General features: G+C 40.4%; 1 protein-coding gene across 17 annotated transcripts in view; it reads left to right on the top strand.

The window, feature by feature from the left end:
• Positions 1 to 17059, top strand: part of LOC126340904 (disco-interacting protein 2) — a 1418593-nt gene that overhangs the window by 1369619 nt on the left and 31915 nt on the right. For all 17 annotated transcript variants that reach the window (XM_050001746.1, XM_050001738.1, XM_050001743.1 and 14 more), the window contains 2 exons: positions 2027 to 2191; positions 10283 to 10398. In XM_050001746.1, the coding sequence (XP_049857703.1) occupies positions 2027 to 2191; positions 10283 to 10398 (281 nt within the window). The remainder of the gene's footprint in view (positions 1 to 2026; positions 2192 to 10282; positions 10399 to 17059) is intronic.

The following is a 17059-nucleotide window of genomic DNA, read 5'->3' as shown; positions in this document are numbered from 1 at the left end:
GTGAGTTTGCAAGTATCAAAATATGTGCCATGAATGGCTGTACCTTTTAATTGCATTGACTTAGAAGCTTAAATTTTTTTACACCACCGAGTGACAGTAGACTTCAGTATTTGACATAAATTTCAACTTCATATCTCCATCCATTCCTGAGAAAAAGGGTTCTTAACAGTCGTACAGACAGATGGACAATCAAGTGATCCTATAAGGGTCCTTTGTTACTGACTGAGCTACGGAGTCCTGAAAACTACCAGGTATGGGGTTCAATTCCATATAACTTAATCCAATATGGTATCTTCAAAGATCTGTTCATGTCATGAAACCAATGTTGCATCTCATTAGCCGCATTCCTCTCCACAAAGCAAACGTATGACTTGGCAGATTCCTCCAGTCAGACTTTGCATTGTATTGGGATGTGAAATTCCACACTGTGATGTCGTGAAACTCCAGCAGCTACTCACCTCTGAATGCTTTCTTGTACAGTGACAGGATACCTTTAGGTGCAACGCATGTTAAAATTTGACGAAAATCGTTTCTTCACCTTCATAAAAGTTAACAGTAGGTGGCACTGTTTTTGAATCTCTCTTGGTTGTTCATTGTTTTCATTTCTGCATTCTTCATTGTTTATTATTGATGGCTGGCTGTGTGCTCATTTAACAGAGAAGTTCTTGCTTTCTTTACTTTTGGATATAGATTTTTCTTAACAAATTCTGTATGAACAACATATGCTAAATATTTCATAATGAATACAGTAAAATTTTATGCTACAATAATTTTAGTAGCCATAAATGGGTGTACTGTTGTTGGTGATCGTGGTGGTGGTGACGACAATATGTTAAACCAAATGTTAGCTTTGTTAATATGGTTAAACAATACCTCAAAGCATTTTATCTTTGTTGCACTTTATCTTGTTGAACAACGTTCAAAATTTTTCATGTGTGTTGTTGCAAACTCATTCAAGTAAATACTTCCTTAACATCAGCTATAGACATTTTTATTAATTTGTGTTTTAAAAACAAGTATTAAATCATGAGGAACTATCAAAAGAAAGTTACTAAATTCAGAACATTGTACTTTAACATATCTTAGTTATTAAAGTATGAATCGTTGTTATTAAGAAGTTAGAAAGCACATGAACAAGTAAATAAGCTTAAGTAGAAGAGAATGAGTACTGTATAGGGAAAGTAAAAGAATAAGATAGGGTTGTTCAGAGAAACTGAGTATTTCATGTTAGTGAAGAGTGTGTTTTGTTTGAGAGCATTTATTGTGAGTGGATATTAGTCCTTGTAGGTAGAATTCACACAGCAACAAATATGTATTGTGTAAAACTTTCCTGAGAGATTATGACTGTGTGATCGACTGAGACCAGAACACACATCATTTGCCTTTCTTTGGGAAAGGTCTGTGTTGGAGTCTACGTAACACAGTTTTATGAAAAGTAGTTTTATTAAAGCACACATTCTGTACATTTTATTCTAGAGCATTGTTTCTGGGCTTTCAGCTCCGTAATCATTGATACCTAATGATTATGCTAGTTGGTCTCTGTTGTTTTGATGTTTTGTTACAGGCATACACTCATACACTGATGTTTTCTGTCTACTGGGGACTATCATATTGAAACTAGTCTTTCAAAAATTGCTGTTATAAACCTACTTTCATCTGAGTCCATAGTTTCTATCTGAATTTATTTTCTGTTTCTTTTTTCTTATTTTCGTTTAATTTTTGTGAATGAACTACTGCCCATTTCACCATCTGTTATGTTTACTATTTAACTTCCTAGTTTAGATTGTATTGTAGATATATTTGCAAAGTTTAATTCGTCTTTCCCTGCAAAGCATTGCTGTATTACTGTGTTTGAAAACCATGAATTGGCCCTCCCTGTATATTGATAACTCACATTTTTTAACTGGCCATTCCACCTTGAATGTGCTTTGTGTTCTTAATTCTTTATTAAATTTGTATTTAGAATTATAAATGCAAGGTTTTATTTGTAACTAAAATAGGACCTATTCCACATTTCTGTATTTAGTGTTTCAACAACGGGCATGCTAGCTGGCATTAAGATGTCTCATGCTGCAGTGACATCACTTTGTAGATCAATGAAGCTAGCCTGTGAACTCTATCCTTCTCGTCATATTGCGTTGTGCCTTGATCCTTACTGTGGTCTTGGATTTGCTCTGTGGTGCCTAAGCAGGTAAGTTGATCAGATACTCAGTTTTGAACTGTTTGATTTGTACATATACCTTTTAGATTATAAATTTCCTATAGCTATTTTAGAACAATTGTATTTAGAAGTAGTAGTAGTAGTAGTAGTAGTAGTTATTTACTTCAAAACATTAATGACAACAGTAGTGAATGTTTGTTGCTATGATTGGTAGTAACTTGCTTGAATACAGAGAAAGTGAACTTTCAAACCCCTGCCACCTATCCCCATCCACATACACACGACACACAGCCATATTTAATTATTTAATCAAGCCATTGTGTAACAAGTTTGTAACATTATGGCCAAAATGAAAATCCACTTATTAACTTGTTTACATGCACCGCAATGGTAAAATAACAGTGACCCTACAAAATCTGAGGCAGTACTAACCATTCCAGGGCCACTGCCTCTGGCCCTTATATAGTTTACAATAATTGAAATATAAATATGTTCAGTGTTTAAAATAGTGATTTTGGAGTTTACAGTGAAAGTTAATTGGTTGTACAAAACAAGTTACAAAATTTGGATTTACAATTTGTTAGTCTTACCAGAATAATAAACATGCTGAAACAGTATAGTTAACATTGTGATAATATATAAAATATTTCTCCACAATCATGTTTGATTTAGAAAAATGTTCATAACTTTTTAAATACAGGGTTCAGTTTTTGATACTAACATAAATCCTAGATCTTTACGCGTAGCTGAATAACAATTTCAATCGGGTTACTCTGTACGAATTTTGTAAATAGATGTGTTGTGTATATTTTCAGATAGAAACTATATTTCATAATAATTTTACCATGATTCATCGGTACTATGTTCCAGGTGCATCAACTTCATTAATTCAGTCAGTTCATATTGTTACAATGTTTGCTTATTTAATTACACAGCTTCGAGTATATGTTGCTGTCTGTAGCATTCTCTTCGTGATGTGTCATTACATCTCTTACTTTACAGCCTGACCTACATGGTTACACAATATTACCTATGTATCTGGCTTATTTTACAATTATTGATAATATAATGTAAATGTATAGATAGGAAATATACTCATGAAGCGGTGGCAGAGGAGCACGCGCACACACACACACACACACACACACACACACACACACACACACACACACACACACACACACACACACAAAATAGGATTTAACTTTCATAAGCTTTTGGAGCCAATGGCTTCTCCTTCTGGCAGAAGAGTTGAAGGGGAAGGAAGAGGAGGTGAAGGAAAAGGACTGAAGAGTTGTAGGGAAAGGGGTATAGTTCAGGAAAGTCACCCACAACCAGGTGTCAAGGGTGACTTATTAGCGCGCGTGCACAAATGCAATTCGCACAGATGACTGCAGTCTCAGACAAGTGAAACCACACTGCGAGCAGCAGCACCAGTGCATGATGGGAGTGGTGACTGAGTGGTGGTATGGAGGGGGTTGGGGCAAAAAGGAGGAAGGATAGTATGGTGTGGGTGGCAGATAGTGAAATGCCGCATTTTTTACCATAACTATCTTCCTAACCTTGTACGAAAACAAATCTCTTGTGCCTTATCTTTCCAGTTTCCCACCATCTTCCAAAGTCCCACTGTCCGGCCACAGAGGAGCATTCCCGTCATAACTCAGTAGCACTCAGGACTGGAGCAACTGAATTACATTCTCCGCCAGGGTTTCGATTATCTCTCATTGTGCCCTGAAATGAGAAATGTTCTGCCCCCTATCCTTACCACACCTCCTACAGTAGAATTCCACCGCCCATCGAACCTACACAATATATTTGTCCATCCTTACACAACCCCTGCTTCCAGTCCTTTAGCTCATGTCTCATACCCCGTAATAGACCTAGATGCAAGACTTGATCCATACGTCGTCCTACCACCACCTACTCCAGTCCGTTCACTATCACCTATCCCAAGAAAGGCAGGACTATCTGTGAAACAAGTCATGTGATTCACAAAGTAAACTGCAACCACTGAGTTGCATTCTATGTAGGCATGACAACCAGCAAGCTGTCCATCAGCACAAATGGCCACCGACAAACTGTGGCCAAGAAACAAATGGACCACTCTGTTGCTGAACACGCTGCCCACCATGATATCCTTCATTTCAGTGACTGCTTCACAGGCTGTGCCATAAGGATCCTTCCGTCCAACACCAGCTTTTCTGAATTGCGCAGGTGGGAACTTTCCCCGCATTACATCCTATGTTTCCGTAACCCTCCTGGCCTCATCCTTTGTTACTCACTGTCCTCACCCATCCAGCCCCCTCCCTGTTCCCATTTCAGGACTACACAGCTGTCCATTCCACCACCACACCCAGTCTTTTTATTTCTTTCATTTTCCGCTACTCCTCCCCCCTCCCCACCTATTCCCTGCCCCCCTCCCCCATCTAAACTGCAGCACTTCACTGTACGCTACCCCCGCCCCCCGTACTATCCCTCCTCCTCCCTGCCCCAGGCTCCTGCTTGCCCACACCCAGTCACCACTCCCATCATGTGTGTGTGTGTGTGTGTGTGTGTGTGTGTGTGTGTGTGTGTGTGTGTGTGTGTGTGTAACGTTGAGGAAAGGTGTTACTATTTTCTTTTGCATCACTATATTCAATGTCCCTCCTTCTTTCTCATCTTTCCTGTGTTTCTCTTGTTGCCTTACAACTGCACTGCATGCTCTACTTATGAGCCACACTGTATCAACTGTCTCGGCTGTGCACAACAGATGGCTACAAGACCACACTGATTGTTGGTGCAGCAACTTGTGCTCCACATTACTCCTGCCGATATAATTAATCCTACACTTTCAAACTGGTCTCTCTCCCTGTGTCATTTCTCGTACTTTTGTGTGTTAACTCCCGCACCTTTCTGGTACCACACGTTCTTGAAACTCAACCTACGAACTCATCCCCACCCCCCACACTTTCTTCATTCTATCCCAGTTCGCATTCACACTAATACTAGGGCATACACGTATCAGACAAGTAGAAAGAATAGAACAGATAATACTTAGGAAAATATTTGGCGCAACTAACAACAATGGAATATGGATCAAGAAACCTACAGAGGAACTATACAAACATACGGAGACAATCACAGAAAAGATTAGAAAACACAGACTACAATTCTATGGGCACCTATACAGAATGCCATCACACAGACTGACCAAACAGATCTTTGACTGGGTAACCACTAGAAACAACAATGGGTAGCAGAGATAAAAAAAGGACCTGAACCAACTCAACATAACAGCAGACACAATAAACGACAGAATAAAATTCAGAAACATCATTAAGAAAATTAAAATACATGAGATTCACTGTGACAAATGAACAGGTGTAATATATTAAAAACAAAGATTCCAAGACTTACCAAGCGGGAAAGTGCCGGTAGATAGGCACAATGAATAAAACACACAAACACACACACAGAATTTTGAGCTTTCGCAACCGGCGGCTGCTTCGTCAGGAAAGAGGGAAGGAAAAGGAAAGATGAAAGGATGTGGCTTTTAAGGGAGAGGGTAAGGAGTCATTCAAATCCCGGGAGCGGAAAGACTTACCTTAGGGGGGAAAAAAGGATAGGTATATACTCGCGGGAGTTAACACACAAAAGTACGAGAAATGACACAGGGAGAGCGAGTATATACCTATACATATACTTATACCTATTCTGCCAAAGCCCTCACTGACATAGTCCTGCAAAACCATATAAACCAAGCCCAAACCTCCTAGCAATACCTTCTCTCCATCTGCAGAATTCTTCTGCTATGCAATCACAAATTCCTGGAACTCATAAAACACATTGAAACTCGTGCACTGCAGGAACTTGAGCAATGTTCACAACACCACTTCAAAAAGCTCTCCATCCTGCTCACTTCCCACTCGTGCCTTGGAGTACCATTGTCCACCACCTCTACAATAACGTCCAAACCTCCCCCACGTCCCCTCACAGCTGACAAACCCTGTCTCGCAGACCTTCTATACCTACTTCACCCACATAAACTCCCTCCCACCACCACCACCACACACAGAATCCAGAACTGAAACACAGTCATGAGTCTTTCACCAGAAACCTTAGCCCCACAGAAATATCAGTCCTTTCCAAAGGCCTCACCTTTTGCCCCACTCTCAAATTCAATCATGCAGGATTTGGTAAAGACCTTCTCTTCTTCTCCCTGTCCCTATGGTGGAGACTCTTTTTCACCACCAACTCCACCAATCAGACTCAACCAAAGACCAGACTGAACCTTGCCAAACTCGGTTCACTCCTTCATCCAACCGTAACTCTGCCACTGCCCCCAAACTACCCTCTGTTAACTTTCCAGAATTTCTTAACCTTGAACCTCACCTCACCATCATTCCCCAAATCCCTCAACATGCAAACTAACCTTACATCCACAGAAAGAACCACAGTCCACCATCTAAAAACTGGTCCTGACCTTGTGATCCTACCTGTGGAAAAAAGACTTCTCCACCGTTGTTGTGAACCACAAGGATTACCTGGCAGAAGGACTCCACCAGCTGTCACGTACTTCCCACCTACAAACCTTGCCATAGTGACCCCATTCCAGCAATCCAGCAGGCTCTCCAGTCACCGTCTAGATGCTTACTAAAGTCTATAAAACTAACCATCCAGGATGCCCCATTGTGGTTGGTTACTGTATCCCCACTGAGAGAATCTCTGCTCTCATAGACCAACACCTTCAACCTATTATCCAGAACCTACCCTCATGTATAAAAGATACCAACCATTTCCTCCACGAGCTGTCCACAGTTTCTGTCCCTTTACCACAGGGTTCGTACTCGTCACTATTGATGCCACTTCCCTGTACATTAACTTTCCTAATGCCCATGGCCTTACCTTTCCCAATGCCCTTTGAATTCCAAACCAACAACCCCCTTCCTAGTTGCCGTGATCAACTATATCCTCACCCACAATTACTTCTCCTTTGAAGGCATTACCTACAAACAAATCCAGGTTACAGCCATGGGCATCCACATGGCACCATCCTATGCCAACATATTCATGGGTCATCTAGAGGAATCCACCTAAAAACCCAGAATCCTAAACCGCGCAGCTGGTTCAGATTCATTGATGACATCTTTGCTATCTGGATCAAAGGTGAGAACACTGTATCCACATTCCTCCAGAACCTCAACAACTTCTCCCCCATTTGCTTCACCTGGTCCTACTCAACCCAACAAGCCACCTTTCTAGATGTTGACCTCCACCTCAAATATGGAAACATCAGTACATCCATTCATATCAAACCAACTGACCACCAGCAATACCTCCACTTCGACATCTGCCACCCATTCCATACTGAGAAGTGTCTTCCATACAGCATAGCCACCCATAATCGTCACATCTGCAGTAATGAGCAGTCCCTCCCGAAATATACCGAGGGTCTCACTGAACAACCTTGTACAAAAACAAATCTCCCATGCCTTATCTTTTCAGTCTCCCACCACCTTTCAAAGTCCCACTGCCCAGCTACAGAGGAACATGCACCTTGTAACTTAGTACCACTCAAAACTGGAGCTACTGAATACATTCTTTGCCAGGATTTTGATTATCTCTCATCATGCCCTGAAATGATGAATGTCCTGCTCACTATCCTTCCCACCCTCCTACAGTAGTATTTCACCATCCATGGAACCTACACAGTATACTTTTCCATCCTTACACAACCTCTGCTCCCAATCCCTTACCTCGTGACTCATACCCCTGTAATAGACATAGATGCAAGACATGTCCTGCACATCCTCCCATCACCGCCTACTCCTGTCCAGTCACTAACATCACCTATCCCATCAAAGGCAGGACTACCTGTGCAACCAGTCATGTGATTTACATACTAAACTGCTGCATTCTATGTAGGCATGACAACCGACAAGCTGTCTGTCCTCATGAATGGCCACCGACAAACTGTGACCAAGAAACAAGTGGACCACCCTGTTAGGCAGTCAACCATGATATCCTTCATTTCAATGACTGCTTCACAGCCTGTACGTTATGGATCCTTCCCGCCAACACCAGATTTTCTGAATTGTGCTGGTGGGAACTTTCTGTGCAATACATCCTACGTTCCTGTAGCCCTCCTGGCCTCAACCTTCAATACTCACTGTCCTTACCCATCCAACCCCTTCCCTGTTTCCGTTCCAGCACTACACAACCGTCCTTCTACCACCACACCCAGTCTTTTTATTTCTCTCCCCTGCCCCCCCCCCCCCTTCTAAACTGCAGCACTTCACTATCAGACACCCCTACCATACTATCCCTCCCCCTCCCCCTCCCCACCCAAGCCTCCTCCTTACCCCCACCCAGTCGCCACTTCCATCATGTACTGGTGCTGCTGCTCGCAGTGTTATTTTCAGTTGTCTGAGGTGAGGTGAGTTTGTCTTATCCTGATGTCTGTGTAACCAGTCATTCCTTTTTAATCTTTTCAACCTCCGTGACCCATACTTTTCTCCTCCCCTGAAAAGCGACCATTAGTTCTGACATCTATGTAGTGTGTCACTTTTACATGTATCAGTAGCACTACACATTTCACCACCTGAATATAAGTACTGGCCAGCAGTTGTATCTCGTAACTTATTAACTGTGAAGTAATATAATGTAAACAGATAGGTAACAATACCTACTCAGCAATTTCCGCCAGGTATTGTTATCTATCCGCTTTTCAGGGGAGGAGAAAAGTATGGGTTACAGAGGTTGAAAAGATTAAAAAGGAAGGACCAGTCACACAGACATCAGGATAAGACAAACTCACCTCTATTAAGAATAGGGATAGACATCAGATAAGCATCATTATCCTGGTACCTGAGTGACCAGCTCTTGCTTTTAAATATTCACCATCTTTCTCTCATTCTCTATGAAGGGACATTAGTTCCCAAATCTAATTAGTGTGTCAGTATTGGTCTATCTTTAGTACAGCACATTCTCTTTACTGAAGGTAAATGATGGCCGCCAATTCTGTCATTTACTTTACTTGTTTTATTGACTGAATTTTCTTATGATACAATTAGTTTACAATTATGGACACATTTTGAGCTTTAATGTCTGTCAGATGCTGGCAAAATAGTTAAAATTACAGCAGTGAAATAAAGTATTACAGCAGCTTTTCAGTAGTATACATAAAAATTTATAAATATGTTCATTTTTACTCAGTGTATTAGACATGGCTAATTAAAAATCTGTAAAAGCTTGTGTGTAGCTACCTACAAAGATAACTGAAGAATATGTAGCCTGCAAACTGCCTCAATCTGTAGAAATTGTGCATATTATGTAGGGAACTTGGAATTAACTGTCCAGCAACACATTGCAAGCAATTATATTAAATCTATATTTTTTATAATTTTTTTGCCCATTTCACTTTGAAGTAACAGTTGACAACTTTATCCCTTTCATGTTCTTAATTAAAGATGTCAGTATCTATGTAAAATTTTTTTCGCTATTACATGGACTCACTTTTTAACAGAATAACACTATGTAGCTCCACAAATGACATTTGTACCTTGTGATGCAGGTAACAGTGCAGTGTATTTCAAATGGAAGGAAAGGATCCATTCAAATACTCAGAACAAATGGGAAACAGACCACCACATACAGTAACACCCTTTAAAATTAACATTATTTTGCTCTTTGTGAAAGGATACAAAACAATAATGTGCAAAGGCACTCTTTTCGTATTGTTTGCAATGAAAAAAGTAATTTATTTTTAACAAACAGCAAAAAGAAAGACTAAACTAGATTTATCTGCGAGGGAACTGCACCACTTACATGGATACATTGAAAATTTTTGGATCTCTCTTTACTATTTCCACAGTCTGAGTCAATGATAGGATTTAGCTGCTTTGATGTCTACATGTGGTGCTGAATTTTCAGCAACACTAAGCTTACTGGCATTGCAACTTGTGACCTCCACTTTGAGTAGTTACAAAAGTGTCGTCATCATTCCAGACATAATTTTGCTTAACTATGATGTGTACTGTTCTTACATGTCTTGATTTCTGGTGCTTTAGATTATGAGACTATTTTCAAGCTTTGAGACTATTTTCATGCTTTCTGTTCATCAAGTGACATTTTGGCTTGCAGTATTTATTCTGGGCATCATTCAATTCTAATTCCTCCATCAGAAGTGGAAGTGAATCCTGCACTTTGGCTTTCTGCTGTCAGTCAATACAGAGTGCGTGATACTTTTTGTTCATATGGTAAGTTATGTTTCGTTTATTAATATGTAGGCTGTTAACATTATAACATATGTTACATACCTTGTCCGTAACAGCAGTGTATAATAAACATTAAGTAGTACAGCAAAAAAGACTTAAAAATCATGTCACCATCACAATTAAGATGCAGATTTTCTGTCTTAAAAATCTTTTTTCAACCCGGAAGTTCACCTTTACAAAGATAAGAACATGTCTAAGGAAACAACAGAAATGATTGACGATAGTTGAGAGAATCCAGACTACAGTGAACAATGAGTCGTGTATTCAATTTGTTCTTCTGTATATGAAATGGTACTACAGACTTTGTTATGTATCATAATAAATATTTAACTGAGTTTCTCATTTTGAAAGACACAATAAAACATATCTAGATTGAGCCTTTGCATTTCCCTTTTCAGATTTTGTAGTTTCCCTATCAAGTTCAAGCTTCTGACATTCCACAACCCCGACTTGTAGAATATTATTTTTTCATTGATTATTCAATCTTTTTCTCATGGTTCCCTCCCGCTTGGCACAATCCTCCCATAGATTGAATGGGGAACTATTCCAGGATCTTTTGCCAATGGAGAGATCGTCATGACACTTTTTCAGTTACAGGCCGCATGTACTGTGGATACACATTACGTGTCTTTAATGCAGTGGTTTCCATTGCCTTATGCATCGTCATGCTGTTGATCATTGCTGATTCTTCCACCTTTGGGGGCAGTTTCCCTCACCTACAACAAGATAGTGCCCTGAATTTTGGTCCACTCCTCTGCCCTCTTTGACAAGACCATTGGTAGAATGAGGGTAACCCCTTATGCCAGAAGTCTTCAGCCGCCATTGCTGTTCATTAATCATAATTGAAGCGGTGGCAAGATTTGAACCTGGGACTGAAGATGTTTTGATTACTAATCAAAGATGCCACCCCTAGACCACAGGTTCTCCTCCACAATCCCTAGACCAATCTAGATATAGTAGAGGTCAGTGAAGTGAAATGGAAAGAAGACAAGGATTTCTGGTCGGGTGAGTATAGGGTAATATCAACAGCAGCAGAAAGTGGTATAACAGGAGTGGGATTTCTTATGAAGGGAGGGCTGACAGTGTGTTACTGTGAGCAGTTCAGTGATAGGGTCGTTGTCAGCAGAATTGACAGCAAACCAACAGACAACGATGGTTCAGGTATACGTGCTGATGTCGCAAGCTGAAGATGAAGAGATGGAGAAATTACATGAGGATATTGAAAGGGTAATACAGTGTGTAAAGGGAGATGAAAATCTAATAGTCTTGGGGGATTGGAATGTAGTTGTAGGGAAAGGAGTAGAAAGAAGGGTTACAGGAGAATGTGGGCTTGGGACAAGGATTGAGAGGGGAAAAAGACTAATTGAGTTCTGTAATAAATTTCATCTATTAAAAGTGAATACTCTGTTCAAGAATCACAAGATCAGGAGGTATACTTGGAAAAGGCTGGGTGACACGGGAAGATTTCAGTTAGATTACATCATGGTCAGACCGAGATTCCAAAAGCAGATACTGGATTGTAAGGCATACTCAGAAGCATATACAGACTCGAATCACAATATAGTAGTGATGAAGAGTAGGTTAAAGTTTAAGAGATTAGTTACTAAGAATCAATACACGAAGAAGTGGGATACGGGAAGTACTAGGTAATAATGATATACACTTGAAGCTCTCTAAGGCTATAAGATACAGTGATAAGGAATAGCTTAGTAGCCAGCACAGTTGAAGAGGAATGAACATCGGTAAAAAGGACCATCACTGAAGCAGGAAAGAAAAACATAGGTACAAAAAAGGTAACTGTGAAGAAACACTTTGGTTTATCGGTGAAAGGAGGAAGTACAAAAATGTTCTGGGAAACTCAGGAATACAGAAATAAAAGTCGCTGAGGGGTGAAATAATCAAACATAGACCTTAATTTGAGAAAGGAATTTCTGAGAACGTATCTCAGGAGTACAACAGTGTATGGTAATGAAACATGGACTGTGGGAAAACTGGAACAAAAGAGAATTAAAGTATTTGAGATGCGGTGTTACAGATGAATACTGAAAATTAGGTGGATTGCTAAGGTAAGGAATGAGCAGGTTCTGTGCAGAGGGAATAACTTCGATGGTACTAGAGGGAGCTGTATATGGCAAAAACTGCAGAGGAACACAGAGGCTGGAATACATCCAGAAGATAATTGAGGACAAGACTGATGATATATATATATATATATATATATATATATATATATATATATATATATATATATATATAAAGATTCCAAGACTTACCAAGCGGGAAAGCGCCGGCAGACAGGCACATGAACAAAACACACAAACACACACACAGAATTACAAGCTTTCGCAACTGGCAGTTGCTTCGTCAGGAAGGAAGGAAGGAGAGGGAAAAATGAAAGGGTGTGGGTTTTAAGGGAGAGGGTAAGGAGTCATTCCAATCCCGGGAGCGGAAAGACTTCCCTTAGGGGAAAAAAAGGACAGGTGTACACTCGCACACACACACACACACATATCCATCCGCACATACACAGACACAAGCAGACATATTTTGTCTGCTTGTGTCTGTGTATGTGCGGATGGATATGTGTGTGTGTGTGTGTGCGAGTGTACACCTGTCCTTTTTTTCCCCTAAGGGAAGTCTTTCCGCTCCCGGGATTGGAATGACTCCTTACCCTCTCCCTTAAAACCCACACCCTTTCATTTTTCCCTCTCCTTCCTTCCTTCCTGACGAAGCAACTGCCAGTTGCGAAAGCTTGTAATTCTGTGTGTGTGTTTGTGTGTTTTGTTCATGTGCCTGTCTGCCGGCGCTTTCCCGCTTGGTAAGTCTTGGAATCTTTATTTTTAATATATTTTTCCCATGTGGAAGTTTCTTTCTGTTTTATATATATATATATATATATATATATATATATATATATATATATATATATGAAAGGAAGAAACTTCCACATGGGAAAAATATATTAAAAACAAAGATTCCAAGACTGACCAAGCGGGAAAGCGCCGGTAGATAGGCACAATAAATAAAACACACACACACACACACACACACACACACACACACACAATTTCTGCTTGTGTCTGTGTATGTGCGGATGGATATATGTGTGTGTGCGAGTGTACATCTGTCCTTTTCCCCCCTAAGGTAAGTCTTTCCGCTCCCGGGATTGGAATGACTCCTTACCCTCTCCCTTAAAACCCACATCCTTTCGTCTTTCCCTCTCCTTCCCTCTTTCCTGAAGAAGCTAGAAACTCTGTGTGTGTGTTTGTGTGTTTTATTTATTGTGCCTGTCTACTAGCGCTTTCCCACTTGGTAAGTCTTGGAATCTTGGTTTTTAATATATTTTTCCCATGTGAAAGTTTATACTCTTCAACTTTTCTTTTACCTTCTGCAGAAAATCACAGGATCATCATTACCACTTACATTATGAATCATAAGACTTATTTGATGTATTCCTGAATCACTGTGGAACTAATTACCATCAGTAATAGTAATCTCATAAAAATATTGTATTACCATTAATGGCTAGACAACTATAGAAAATAACATATGTGATATACTTATGGGATCAGTGTGATAAACAAGGTGAATCGAAAGGTGATGGTGGTTGTTGTTAGATGGGCCCCATGTGAGCATGTTGTGCTAATAAACAAATGTTCAAAAATTCTTCGGTTGTGTCCTAGTGTCTCTCAAATGTGCATGAGGGCATAGGTAGTTCAGACCACTCAAGTTAGGCAGGAAGTAAAGGAGATGATTTCAGTTATTATCAGTGAACACCAGTTTAATTATCTGAGTTGGTGCTCAATATGACCGCCACCAAGTTTGATATGTTCAGTGTACTGCATGCTAAAGTCTTGCAGAACACTTGGAAAGATTCCCAACAAATCACTGATGACTCCATCTGCTACTTGCATTATTACCACAAGCTCTTGTGCTGACTCCATGGATGTCTCATACACCACAGTTTTCATGTACCCCCAGAAATGAAAAACCCAGTGGATGAGGGGGTCAAGGGTTTAGCAAGATGTCATCAGGCACTACACAAAATGTGTCTTACGTTGGTGATCATCATATAGAGCACTTTCTGTAAGTGAATTAGACTGGTGTTTGTGACATTAATGTCCATTGTTTCCATTACTCCTTGTCCAGCTTGCATGGTCTAAACTGCCTACATCCTCCTTCACATTATAGAAATACTAGTATACCCCCCATGAACCATGTACCTTGCCGTTGGTGGGGAGGCTTGCATGCCTCAATGATACAGATGGCCGTACCGTAGGTGCAACCACAACGGAGGGGTATCTGTTGAGAGGCCAGACAAATGTGCGGTTCCTGAAGAGGAGCAGCAGCCTTTTCAGTAGTTTCAGGGGCAACAGTCTGGATGATAGACTGATCTGGCCTTGTAACACTAACCAAAACGGCCTTGCTGTGCTGGTACTGCAAACGGCTGAAAGCAAAGGGAAACTACAGCTGTAATTTTTCCCGAGGGCATGTAGTTTTACAGTATGATTAAATGATTATGGCATCCTCTTGGGTAAAATATTCCGGAGGTAAAATAATAACCCATTCGGATCTCTGGGCGGGGACTACTCAGGAGGGCGTCGTTATCAGGAGAAAGAAAACTGGCGTTCTATGGATCGGAGCGTGGAATGTCAGATCCCTTAATCGGGCAGGTAGGTTAGAAAATTTAAAAAGGGAAATGGATTGGTTGAAGTTAGATATAGTGGGAATTAGTGAAGTTCGGTGGCAGGAGGAACAAGACTTCTGGTCAGGTGAATACAGGGTTATAAATACAAAATCAAATAGGGGTAATGCAGTAGTAGGTTTAATAATGAATAAAAAAATAGGAGTGCGGGTAAGCTACTACAAACAGCATAGTGAACGCATTATTGTGGGCAAGATGGACATGAAGCCCATGCCTACTACAATGGTACAAGTTTATATGCCAACTAGCTCTGCAGATGATGAAGTAATTGTTGAAATGTATGATGAGATAAAAGAAATTATTCAGGTAGTGAAGGGAGACGAAAATTTAAAAGTCATGGGTGACTGGAATTCGCTAGTAGGAAAAGGGAGAGAAGGAAACGTAGTAGGTGAATATGGACTGGGGCAAAGAAATGAAAGAAGAAACCGCCTGGTAGAATTTTGCACAGAGCACAACTTAATCATAGCTAACACTTGGTTTAAGAATCGTGAAAGAAGGTTGTATACGTGGAAGAACCCTGGAGATACTAAAAGGTTTCAGATAGATTATATAATGGTAAGACAGAGATTTAGGAACCAGTTTTTAAATTGTAAGGCATTTCCAGGGGCAGATGTGGACTCTGACCACAATCTATTGGTTATGACCTGTGGATTAAAACTGAAGAAACTGCAAAAAGGTGGGAATTTGAGGAGATGGGACCTGGATAAACTGACTAAACCAGAAGTTGTACAGAGTTTCAGCGAGAGCATAGGTGAACAATTGACAGGAATGGGGGAAAGAAATACAGTGCAAGAACGATGGGTAGCTTTGAGGAATGAAACAGTGAAGGCAGCAGAGGATCAAGTAGGTAAAAAGACGAGGGCTAGTAGAAATCAATGGGTAACAGAAAAGATACTGAATTTAATTGATGAAAGGAGAAAATACAAAAATGCAGTAAGTGAATCAGGCAAAAAGGAATACAAACATCTCAAAAATCAGATCGACAGGAAGTGCAAAATGGCTAAGCAGGGATGGCTAGCAAATGTAAGGATGTAGAGGCTTATCTCACGAGGGGTAAGATAGATACTGCCTACAGCAAAATTGGAGACGTTTGGAGAAAAGAGAACCACTTGTATGAACATCAAGAGCTGAGATGGGAATCCAGTTCTAAGCAAAGAAGGGAAAGCAGAAAGGTGGAGGGAGTATATAGAGGGCCTATACAAGGGCAATGTACTTGAGGACAGCATCATGGAAATGGAAGAGGATGTAGATGAAGATGAAATTGGAGATACGATAGTGCGTGAAGAGTTTGACAGAGCACTGAAAGACCTGAGTTGAAACAAGGCCCCGGGAGTAGACAACATCCCATTAGAACTACTGACAGCCTTGGGAGAGTCAGTCCTGACAAAACTCTACCATCTGGTGAGCAATGTGTATGAGACAGGCGACATTCCCTCGGACTTCAAGAAGAATATAATAATTCCAATCCCAAAGAAAGCAGGTGTTGACAGATGTGAAAATTACTGAACTATCAGTTTAATAAGTCACAGCTGCAAAATACTAATGCGAATTCTGTACAGACGAATGGAAAAACTAGTAGAAGCTGACCTCTGGGAAGATCAGTATGGATTCCGTAGAAATGTTGGAACACGTGAGGCAATACTGACCCTGCGACTTAGAAGAAAGATTAAGGAAAGGTAAACTTACGTTTCTAGCATTTGTAGACTTAGAGAAAGCTGTTGACAAGGTTGACTTGAATACTCTCTTTCAAGTTCTGAAGGTGGCAGGGGTAAAATACAGGGAGCGAAAGGCTATTTACAATTTGTACAGAAACGAGATGGCAGTAATAAGAGTCGAGGGGCATGAAAGGGAAGCAGTGGTTGGGAAAGGAGTGAGACAGGGTTGTAGCCTCTCCCCGATGTTATTCAATCTGTATATTGAGCAAGCAGTAAAGGAAAC

The sequence above is a fragment of the Schistocerca gregaria genome, chromosome 1 (genome assembly GCF_023897955.1).
Source record: "Schistocerca gregaria isolate iqSchGreg1 chromosome 1, iqSchGreg1.2, whole genome shotgun sequence".
NCBI classification, from domain to species: Eukaryota; Metazoa; Arthropoda; class Insecta; order Orthoptera; family Acrididae; genus Schistocerca; species Schistocerca gregaria.
Note: the sequence above shows the minus strand (reverse complement) of the source record. Positions and strands in the feature narration are given on the sequence as shown.